Source organism: Gasterosteus aculeatus, chromosome 7, assembly GCF_964276395.1.
Source record: "Gasterosteus aculeatus chromosome 7, fGasAcu3.hap1.1, whole genome shotgun sequence".
In the NCBI taxonomy this organism is placed as follows: Eukaryota; Metazoa; Chordata; class Actinopteri; order Perciformes; family Gasterosteidae; genus Gasterosteus; species Gasterosteus aculeatus.
Window position 1 is genome coordinate 31,460,321 of NC_135694.1, and position 10,806 is coordinate 31,471,126.

Consider the following 10,806-nt stretch of genomic DNA (forward strand, 5'->3'; position numbering starts at 1 on the left):
TATCCAGCGCAATATATCCAGCACCATATGGCGTTCACGCATGAAAAGAAACCATCGCACCTGGTTCAATTAAAGGGACATCAGAGACTGTTTCCGCCCGGTCTCGAACCGGGGACCTTTCGCGTGTTAGGCGAACGTGATAACCACTACACTACGGAAACCACGTGAGATGGTGCGTTCAGGGACATAGAGTATATCCAGCTCCGTATGGCATTCACGCACAAAAACAAAGCATCACGCCGGATTCAAAGAAAAAGACATCAAAATGTGTTTCCGCCCGGTCTCGAACCGGGGACCTTTCGCGTGTGAGGCGAACGTGATAACCACTACACTACGGAAACCACATGAGTGGTTCAGGTGCGTTCAGGGACATAGCGTATTTCCAGCGCAGCGCAGGGTCGTCCAGAAAAGGACGTGACATCTTATTTCTTATTTAGTTCATATGTGTAAACTGACACAGATTGAATGAATGAATGAGGAAAGTAAAGCCCGCTGTGTGATTGGCTGGGCTGCTGTCAGAGGGAGGAGCCTGTGGAAGGAGAAAGATAACCTGCTCCCGACCAGATTAGATTAGATTCAAGACCAGGTGATGTTCACAGGCTCAGTTACCATGGTGACTGACCCTGAGCTTTAGTTACCATGGTGACTGACCCTGAGCTTTAGTTACCATGGTGACTGACCCTGAGCTTTAGTTACCTGCCTTTGTGAAACAGACAAGCCAGAGTTTCTCTCATCTCAGGGTGAACAAACTCACAAACAAAAAGTTTGCCGGGAGGGCATGGACAGTCACGTGACTGCAGCGATCCAATCAACGGGGCGCGTCGCCTTTAAAGGCCTCCGCCCTCCACCTCCTCCTCACATGGCGCTGCAGGACCAAGTCGCGGTGGTGACCGGAGCGGTGCAGGGGATCGGCAGAGCCATGGCGGAGATACTCCTGCGGAACGGCGCCAAGGTACGAGGAGCACACCTCGTGCAAGGATACACGTTTAGTTCTGTGGCCTTAGGAGTCCACATATAACGGGCAGTTAATGTCGAATTTATGTAGAGGGAAGATTTGTTTAGTTATTTTTAGACGTAAATCTGGTGGTCTTCCACCTGTGCAGGTAGCCCTCCTGGACGTGAATGAGGCGGCAGGGAAGAGTTTGAAGGAAGTCCTCGACAAGCAGCACGGACCGGAGAGAACTCTGTTCCTCAGCTGTGATGTTGAATCAGAGGAGCAGATTAGAGGTGACACACACACACACACACACACACACACACACACACACACACACACACACACACACACACACACTTGGAAGTAGATGCTCATGACTCACTTACCTACGCGGTCAGATCAGTCTCAATATTTGCAAATGCACACAAAACGACCCACGAATGCAAATTCAACGTGGACCATCTTCAGCCAATCAGATGCCGCCGTCGTGTTCCATAGATCCCACGAGGAAATGACTCTACTTCTCTGTAGTGACCAGCAGGGGGCGACTCCTCTGCTCCCATAGACGTCTATGAGGAAATGACTCTACTTCTCTGTAGTGACCAGCAGGGGGCGACTCCTCTGCTCCCATAGACGTCTATGAGGAAATGACTCTACTTCTCTGTAGTGACCAGCAGGGGGCGACTCCTCTGCTCCCATAGACGTCTATGAGGAAATGACTCTACTTCTCTCTGGATTTATTCCCTCAGTAAACATTGTAAACACGAGTTTATGTCTCAGTCTCTAGTTTCAAGTCTTCAACACAGAAACGGAGCATGAAGCAGACATTACAGGTCATTTAGCTGACGCGTTTATCCAAAGCGACTTGCATTTTAAGTCATAGCTTTTTACATTTTTATTTTTTTTTGCCCGGGGAGCAGGTAGGGGGTTGGTGTCTTGCTCAGAGACACTTCAACATGGGACATGGAGCAGCCGGGGTTCGAATTGCCAACCTTGTGCTTCCCGGCGCACCGTCGCCCTCACGTTAAACTTTAGCCTCCCTCACTTTTGGTTGTAAAAAAGATGGAGGCCGACTTAAAGGCTTAAAGTCCACAAACCGACGGGCTTGTTCCCGATAAGCAGCCGGAGGAAATGATTCCTGTACTCTGTGTTTCAGGACCTCCGAGGTGGCCGAGGGCCTCCTGGAGCTGCTGACCAACAACACCAAGAACGGAGAGGCTTTACAGGTGATGTGCAGCTCCCAGAAATACATGAAGTTTCCTGTGTTCACCTGAGTTTTATAGCCGGCAGCAGACTACAACCCGCAGGATATTCATTGCTTTCAGCTTAAACACAACTGATCTGAACATGCAGTAAAGTTGTTCATGAAATGTATAAACTGCACGTGTCTATAAATGCAAAGCTTTGTAACATGATCACAACCGATAATATTCATCTCAGTTAAATGTAATGCATTATTTTATATATAATCTTGTAATCCAATGACTGCTATCTGTTCTGTTTTTCCTATTAAATGTTTATTGACACGTCTTGTATCTTTGGCCTGTGGTGTTCACGTGTTGTATTTTTACTCCACTTTAATGTACTTCTTGTGAACTAAATACAGCAAATGTTCCAGAAGTAAAACACTGCACAACGAGTACTGAGGCTCTTTATTATGTATATTTCATTCCGAATGAGGGACTTTTTTAAGTCTTCTTCTGCTACTTGAGTATCAACAAAAGGTAACAGAAGTTACAATGTCTTTAGTTCGTGCAGCTGCAGGAACATGATGTCTCTCAGTAACTGATTGTTTCTCCTGCAGGACTCTTCAAAGACTAAAATAGAGACTACGGTCAAACCACATTGTTCTGAGCGAAGGGCTTTATTAAAAAATCCACCCGCAAGATAATAAAGCACAGAACGTTCAGTGACATTGAAATGACATCAGTGGGACGGCCCAGAAAAGCAACAAAGAGGTCAAAGTGTCCCTTTTACGACGGACAACTTAAGTCGTCGCTCCGTGGCAGCAGGGCGACACCGCTGGTCACTGGGCGAAGGAAGGGAAGTCCACGTATTCCCGTCCTCTCGGCGACAAGCAGCAGGCCCGTCCGCTCAGCGTCTCGTCCGTCACCATCTCCAGGACGGACTGCGCCACGTCGGACACACTGGGACGGAGGAGTCGCAGGAAAAGAATTAACTTGAGCACAACAGAAGGGATTCTGCAACGTGCGCTTATCTCACAATGTTCTGTTTCAAAACCGCGTTTAGTCCTTTTCTTAACACGGCGTGTCAGACGACGGGAGGAAGACGTCCGTCTTAAAAAGACGGCACCACACAAATATTTGGGCCGTAGGGGGACGACGTCAAATATGACGTTGCCCGTTTGAAGCCTAGATTGTGAAAATATTCATTTGGTAGTTGTAACAATTGTTGTCAAACGGGACGGTGCATCCAAACGGTGTCTGGTACAGTAGATGGAAACTCTTATGTCAATATTCTTTGGTTTCTGTGCTCCGATGTGACACCAGGCTGAATATTCTATCCTTTTACCATTTAACAGACAGTTAGCGCAGCGCTAAAGCTAACACACAAAGGAATCAGGATCGATGTCATCTGGGTGCGTAATAAGCTCATGCTAACTCAAAATTCTCCAAAAATCAGATTTCTTTTATTAACTCGTGGTTGATGCACACTGGTAAACACGAGTGTCTTCTGGTCCCGGAGCTCTGCGTCCTCGTTCCACCTTCGAAGAGCCCCGGCCCAGACTGACCTTATGACCCCCAGATGCTGCATGAGCTGCTCGGTGGCGTCGCCCATGTGGGAGAAGCGCCCCAGGTTGGTCTTCACCGCGGAGAAGAGATCCGTTTCGACGAACCCGGGGCAGAGGACGTTGACGCGCACGCCGTAGCCGGACGCTGTGGAAGCGGCCTGTTTAAAGACGGACACACGCACACACACACGCACAAACACACACACGCACGCGCAATGATGCTTTGCACGCTCAGAGGCAGAATGAAAGCAAAGGTGTCCCAGTCATGTGATCACACAAGTACCAAATGTGGTGGAAATCAGTGGATAATGTGCCTGAGAGAAATCGAGTCTGAGGTCACTGAGTTAACGAGAGACTCACCCCCCCCCCCCCCCCCCCCTCACCCCCCCCACCCCCAATCAGCCGCTGCAGCTCCTAGTAGCAGTTAGCGGGATGAGCTGACGGTGTAGTGAAGGAGTTACTGGCCCTTACCGCCATGGCCCGCGTGAAGCCGACCACCCCGTGCTTAGTGGCCGTGTAGACCGGGCAGCTTGGTAAAGGGCCGAGACCTGCAGGGGGGGGGGTTATGGTTAACTCAGTCGGCGTTAGTGTGCGTCGGGGACCACAGTACGCATCAGGCTTTTGTTTGTGGTATTTACGCCGCGGTGCGCGTCGGTCTTTACCCGCCATGGACGCCATGTTGACGATGACCCCTCCACGACCTCCGCTCAGCTTGCTCATGTGCTCCAGCGCCAGGTACGTCCCCCTGATGACCCCCATCTGCGGCACGCACAGCACAGTCCGTTACGCCTCACAGCCAGAGGGTCCCGGCTTCAAACCCTCATCCCATCCGCGTCCCCACCGCCGAAAGACCAAGGACATGGCGGTTCGGTCAACTTGTGTCCGGTGGCCCCCCCCCGTATGGGTAACTTTGGCTCTTCCTTATTTAAACTGCATATTTGTGACGCTGCAAAAGACCCCCCGCCCCACTGACCATGTTGATGGAGACGGCCTTCTCCCACGCCGCCTCGTTCAGGATGCCGGCGTTGTTGCACATGATGTCGATGCCTCCGAAGGTCTCCGCGGTTTCCTGCAGGCCGGCTGGACAGCAGAGAGAGAAGCGGTGGTCTTCAACCCGGTCGAGCGTTTTAAACCCTTTTCTTTCGCAGCCTACTTCGAAGAAGCGAAGTAAAAAGATTTGCTGTGGTGGCGGCTCGTACCTTTGATTAATGGAATCACATGTTTCTGTGGTGTGATGGTGACATTAAATATGTGAAGCTTCCTAAAAACCTCGATAGAAGCTTTGAATGAGAAAACAAATGTGTTAACTGACTCAATGAATCGTAGAGCAGTAAAACTGCCTTTAAATCCTCCGTCTGTATCTCTCGATGTGATGTGACGATGTGAATTCATCACCGAACTCGGGGATTTGCACAAACACCGTCGTGCACGAGCACGAGCACGAGGAGGAGGAGGAGGAGGAGGGGCGGGGCTTGTGAGCGCCGCGGAGCACGTCGGTCAGATATTAAAACACATTTGGGGGGAATTGATGAGAGAGTCATTTTTATTCTTGTATATTGATTAATGAAGGAAAGTTGTGCTCCAGCAGATGGGACGCCTTCCTCATCCAGGACCAGAGGGCCCCTCTGGGGGTCTGTCAGTGCACGTGGCTGACTGTAATTGTTGGAATGCATTAAGCATTCCGCGAGTAACCACGGCAACGGCGCACCTGGGCTCATTGACGAGCTGCTGCAAAGGGCAGAGACACGACAGCGAGTTACACAGGATCTCTGTGTGTGGCTCACAGCTGCTCCTATGACCTGATCAGTGGAGTCACATGACGCAGCTATGCTTTCTGTCAACAGACCAACAAGATGAAGACACTCGCCCCCCCTCACCCAATTCCATCATTACAAAATAAAAGCCTCAATGATTATCTGTACCGTAACCATGAAGCTCAGAATGAAGTGGTTTCGTTGAAATACGTCTTGCTCTTTCAAATACTACTACAACCACTACGAATATTCCTAGTACTTCTAGTACAACAGCTGATACTTCTTCTACCATACTACTAGTATTTCTACTGCTATTAATACTACAACTAATAATGTTGTGGGTCGTTGTGGCGCAGGGGTTAGAGAAGGTGTGCTGGGAAGCACAAGGTTGGTGGTTCGATTCCAGGCTGCCCCATGTTCCATGTCGAAGTGTCCCTGAGCAAGACACCTGACCCCTAATTGCTCCCCAGGCAAAAATGTGAAAAAGCCACGGGTTTAAAGTGAGTCGCTTTGGATAAAAGCGTCTGCTAAATGACCTGTAATGTAATGTAACTTAATGTTATTACAAATACTATGGCTAATAGTATCAGTATTCCAGCTGTTTCTACTGCTATTGAAACCGACTTCTACTGCTAGTACTGCTAATACTACTACTAATATTACTACAAACAATTTAAAACCTCTTTTTATTCATCTCATTTTTTGTTATTTCTGTATTTTTTCAAATTCATTTAAGCTCCTGACAACTTCTGTATTTTTTAGAAAATCTATTCAAATTCAGCTTCACCACTTCCTGTATTTTCAGCAGTTCTTTAAAATAATTTCTGCTTTTCCTATGCCTCTATTAACAGCAATGTTTTCATATTTTTATTGTATACCGTATTGTTTTACGGTATTTTTATTGCAATATCTGACATTTATTTCAGCTGTTTTCATTTCTGCTTTTTCAGTAAATCTATTGAAATTCCTTTCAGCTTCTCCCATTTCTGTATTTTCAGCAATTTCAAATTAATTTCATCTTTTCTAATATCTGTAATTTCAGCAGATGTATTCAAATTCCCTTCAACTTTCTGTATTTTCAGCTATTTTTAAATATTCAGTTCAGCTTTCAGCTTTTTGCATTCCAACGCATTTTCAGCAGGAAATGCCTTTTCTGGTTAAACGGCTGTGATTCTAACTGTGGATCTCGACATCATCCAACACCTGGCAACTGGAACAACAACATCACAGAGAGCCATCCAGATGTGTCCCCTCCCCCACAGCTGTTTGTGAGTTTGCCTCACCTTTAATCTGCTCCTCCGACTTCACGTCACAGCTGAGGAACAGGGTTCTCTCCGGCGGGTACTCCCTGTCGAGGACCTCCTTCAGACTCCTTCCCGCGGTCTCGTTCACATCCAGGAGGGCGACCTGCACATGCCGGTGTTCGTTAGGTTTCCCCCTGATGTGTGTGAAACACGCACTGGCATTGAAATGTATCAGAAAACAACTGTCCAGATGCGGCCACTGGGTCACACCTTTACCTTGGCGCCGTTCTGCAGGAGAACCTCCGTGATGGCTCTCCCGATGCCCATCGCCGCCCCGGTCACCACCGCGGATTTGCCGATCAGGGACATCTTCTCTGAGCCGAAGAAGAACGGAACTCCCCCGGCGGGCCCGGAGGACGGGGCGCGTTCGCAGAGGCCCCGCCCGCCCGGGCCCGCCGTGTCTGGGCATGTGGCACGGCGCTGTGCAGTGGGTGCGGGCTTGTTGGTGCGTCTCTTGTGTCTCTGTGTTCATACCACAGGCCCGTTCATGGAGACGCCCCGCAGGACATCGGGCGTTGGAGACACATTCGCACACGTGGCCACTAGATGGCGGCACATTCCTGTGTGAGCAGCTGGCTTCGTGGATTTGTTTCAGAGTGTAAATGTTAGTAGGACAACCATGTTGAGAACTCCAGTTCCTCCTGCTGGTTGCTCGTTCCCACCCCGGGGGTCTCCTCCAGGAGCCCAGCCGGCCCCCTGAGGGATGCCGTTCTTCTGGGAGTGAGCCACCAGCAGCACTATCAGCTGGCGTCAGGCTTTGGCCCACCCGGCCTGATAGCCCCCCGAACGCGGCTTCACTCCGGCTTCAGATAATGTGGGGAGTCGGGTTTTTCTTTACTTGGAACTAATCTTGAACTAATCTTTCCTGCAGAAAGACCCCCCCCCCCCCAAGTACAGTAGCAGCCTGTGAATGAGGTCCTGTTACCCCTGGCAATACTCAGCGAGTGTGTGTGTGTGTGTGTGGGGGGGTTTTGAAATAGATTCTTTGCAAGACCGTGCACGCTGCTGCAACATTGTAGCTCACTAAAGAATCACCGAGTGGGTGAAAATGTCACAACCTCAAGCAACGTGTCGAAAGAACAGCGGATTTAACAAGAAGTTCTGTGGATCCGTTTGAACTTACCAAGAATGTAACGAGGCCGCGTTGCTTAACCGACACATTTCAAATGGATTCATGCAGTTATATTGTGTGGAAAGTTTAAAGTGTGAAGTGAGCTTCCGGTTACCCAGAAAGTCATAAATATGAGATCATGTGACAATAAACGTTGGCGTGAATTTCCTTTTTTCTTTATTCGGATCCTCATTCGCTTCCACTAAGTGATCGCCGGTTTCAAAGGCAAAAGAAACGCGAACAATCATTTAAAATCACATCATCTACAACAAATTAAAGTCAAACAGTGAGGAGACAGATGGGTCAGTGAGGAGACAGACGGGTCCCTGCAGAGACAGACGGTCAGTGAGGAGACAGATGGGTCAGTGAGGAGACAGACGTGTCAGTGAGGAGACAGATGGGTCAGTGAGGAGACAGATGGGTCAGTGAGGAGACAGATGGGTCAGTGAGGAGACAGACGGGTCCCTGCAGAGACAGACGTGTCAGTGAGGAGACAGACGGTCAGTGAGGAGACAGACGGGTCCCTGCAGAGACAGACGTGTCAGTGAGGAGACAGACGGGTCCCTGCAGAGACAGACGTGTCAGTGAGGAGACAGACGGGTCAGTGAGGAGACAGACGTGTCAGTGAGGAGACAGATGGGTCAGTGAGGAGACAGACGTGTCAGTGAGGAGACAGATGGGTCAGTGAGGAGACAGACGGGTCCCTGCAGAGACAGACGTGTCAGTGAGGAGACAGACGGGTCAGTGAGGAGACGGACGAGTCAGTGAGGAGACAGACAGGTCAGTGAGGAGACAGACGGTCAGTGAGGAGACAGACGGGTCCCTGCAGAGACAGACGTGTCGGTGAGGAGCCAGACGGGTCAGTGAGGAGACAGACGTGTCAGTGAGGAGACAGATGGGTCAGTGAGGAGACAGATGGGTCAGTGAGGAGACAGACGGGTCCCTGCAGAGACAGACGTGTCAGTGAGGAGACAGACGGTCAGTGAGGAGACAGACGGGTCCCTGCAGAGACAGACGTGTCAGTGAGGAGACAGACGGGTCAGTGAGGAGACAGACGTGTCAGTGAGGAGACAGATGGGTCCCTGCAGAGACAGACGTGTCAGTGAGGAGACAGATGGGTCAGTGAGGAGACAGACGGTCAGTGAGGAGACAGACGGGTCAGTGAGGAGACAGACGGTCAGTGAGGAGACAGACGGGTCAGTGAGGAGACAGACGTGTCAGTGAGGAGACAGACGGGTCAGTGAGGAGACAGATGGGTCAGTGAGGAGACAGACGGTCAGTGAGGAGACAGACGGTCAGTGAGGAGACAGACGGGTCAGTGAGGAGACAGACGGTCAGTGAGGAGACAGACGGGTCAGTGAGGAGACAGATGGGTCAGTGAGGAGACAGACGGTCAGTGAGGAGACAGACGGTCAGTGAGGAGACAGACGGTCAGTGAGGAGACAGACAGAACCACCATCCACAAGTTGTTGACTTCATGTATTTTTCCTTTCATGCGTCATTAAATGTAAAATGTTTTCACCAGTTCATTTGATCTGAGGTTTAAATGAAAGTAGCACACTGGAACTGTTTCAGAGCCCCCCCCCCCCCCGACGTCCCTGTGAACTCACAAAGCCCCCCGAGGCCGCGTTGCTTACGGGGCAGATCACTGGGGGCTTTCAGCTGTGATCTGCTGACCAGCTGCTGACCACTGATTTCATCCTGGTGATCACGGACAAAAGGGCCGAGCTTTACATGTCGTCCTTTTACATCCCGTGTCATCGGAGGGAAGAATGGGCGCCCAACCACCACCGCCCCCCCAACCGCCCCCCAACCACTGCCCCCGCCCCCGCCGGGTACAGTGTGTGTGTGTGTGTGTGTGTCTCTGCATAACAGAACCACAATGAAGACTATCATGTGTTCATGCGTTTCATCCTCCACCTCCGCTGGTCGCTCCTCTTTGTTGTGCTAAACACTGCTTGTTGTTGTTTATTGATGACTTAGCGCCTTAACGGGGTTGGGTGTAGTCTCAGGTGCCACAACGTGCTTTCCTGACCCCACCCAACCCCACCTTGATGTGTTGGGTCAGAGGGGAACCAAACGGCAACCAACAGAAACAAACGAAAAGATACTGAAACTTGTGTTTAATATTTACAGACGATGATCTGCGTTTGTCTTTTAAACTTCAACGGAGCATCGTAAGGACCATCACTCTCACCTGGAGCCCCGGAGGTCCGACTGTCACATGACCGCAGGGGGGAGGGGGTCCGGAGGGGTTTGGGGTTCCCGTGTTCAAAGAGCTGCATTTATACAAATGAATAAGCTGATGTCCTGGATTGAGGACATCAGCTATCAGTCATGTCCTATTTATAGACATTCAAACACAAGTGTGTGTCCCGCCTTACTTCTCGTGAGTCAGCAGCACAGGTACGACGGACCCCCCCCCCCGCCATTCTTTCTCCACAGCTCCTCCCAGAGGACGCCGCGCCCTCCCCAGCGATGCAGCCGGTCACGTGGTGAGTCCACTTTGGGGTTTAGTCCTGCAGGCCCTGAAGGCCTCGCAGACGGACGCTGTGTGTCAGCACTTCTTTCAACACACTGTTTTCCATCTTGTATTGTGAGCGAAATGCACACACGACACACACACGACACACACAACACAACGTGAACGTGCGTCGCAGAGCCGACACGCGTTGGGTCATTCACAGGGAAACAGGATTTTCCAGTGTGAACGGCCTTGAAGGCTGCAGCTGCTCATGAGCCCATAAATGTCTGCCAGCGACGGATATGAAAGGGAGAGGATTTCTTTTTTCTCGAGCTCGCCGGCACCTGATCGATGAGAAAGAGAAGCCTGGCTGATACGTGTCTCACATCTCCATGTATGTCCCTGTTTACCTTCACCAAGAACGGACACACATGAAATGGTTAAAGCTGTGAGACGAAAAACCAGAGCGCACAATGCTGTGGCA

At 50.4% G+C, this 10,806-nt stretch overlaps 2 protein-coding genes and 2 non-coding genes across 5 annotated transcripts; 1 reads left to right on the plus strand and 3 right to left on the minus strand.

The window, feature by feature from the left end:
- Positions 1–88: 88 nt before the first annotated feature.
- Positions 89–161, minus strand: trnav-aac (transfer RNA valine (anticodon AAC)). The gene has a single exon. It is a non-coding gene; the product is annotated as a tRNA-Val (tRNA).
- A 107-nt stretch (positions 162–268) lies between these two features.
- trnav-cac (transfer RNA valine (anticodon CAC)) lies at positions 269–341 on the minus strand. Its single transcript has one exon. It is a non-coding gene; the product is annotated as a tRNA-Val (tRNA).
- A 173-nt stretch (positions 342–514) lies between these two features.
- LOC120821292 (15-hydroxyprostaglandin dehydrogenase [NAD(+)]) lies at positions 515–2,459 on the plus strand. Its single transcript, XM_078107054.1, has 3 exons — positions 515–952; positions 1,104–1,227; positions 2,094–2,459. The coding sequence occupies exons 1-3, from the start codon at positions 779–781 to the stop codon at positions 2,129–2,131; spliced, it is 336 nt and encodes a 111-aa protein (XP_077963180.1). The 5' UTR covers positions 515–778; the 3' UTR covers positions 2,132–2,459.
- Positions 2,460–2,782: 323 nt separating this feature from the next.
- On the minus strand, positions 2,783–7,771 carry LOC120815270 (15-hydroxyprostaglandin dehydrogenase [NAD(+)]). 2 transcript variants are annotated; one of them, XM_078107053.1, is made up of 7 exons: positions 6,964–7,771; positions 6,727–6,850; positions 4,663–4,769; positions 4,352–4,448; positions 4,161–4,237; positions 3,690–3,847; positions 2,783–3,084 (listed from the first exon to the last, which is right to left on the minus strand). In XM_078107053.1, exons 1-7 carry the CDS (start codon positions 7,054–7,056, stop codon positions 2,964–2,966), a joined length of 777 nt encoding a protein of 258 aa, XP_077963179.1. In that variant the 5' UTR covers positions 7,057–7,771; the 3' UTR covers positions 2,783–2,963. The 2 variants fall into 2 exon arrangements, with proteins under 2 accessions (XP_077963179.1, XP_077963178.1); XM_078107052.1 differs by having other exon boundaries at positions 4,663–4,838; positions 6,964–7,229.
- Between the last annotated feature and the right edge of the window lie 3,035 nt (positions 7,772–10,806).

Coding starts and splice junctions, on each gene's coding strand:
- LOC120821292 (XM_078107054.1), top strand. CDS start 779: ATGGACAGTCACGTGACTGCAGCGATCCAATCAACGGGGCGCGTCGCC. Junction 953..1,103: donor TCCTGCGGAACGGCGCCAAG/GTACGAGGAGCA, acceptor CCACCTGTGCAG/GTAGCCCTCCTGGACGTGAA. Junction 1,228..2,093: donor ATCAGAGGAGCAGATTAGAG/GTGACACACACA, acceptor TCTGTGTTTCAG/GACCTCCGAGGTGGCCGAGG.
- LOC120815270 (XM_078107052.1), bottom strand. CDS start 7,056: ATGTCCCTGATCGGCAAATCCGCGGTGGTGACCGGGGCGGCGATGGGC. Junction 3,848..4,160: donor GCTTCACGCGGGCCATGGCG/GTAAGGGCCAGT, acceptor GTCTTTAAACAG/GCCGCTTCCACAGCGTCCGG. Junction 3,085..3,689: donor CAGCATCTGGGGGTCATAAG/GTCAGTCTGGGC, acceptor CCTCCGTCCCAG/TGTGTCCGACGTGGCGCAGT.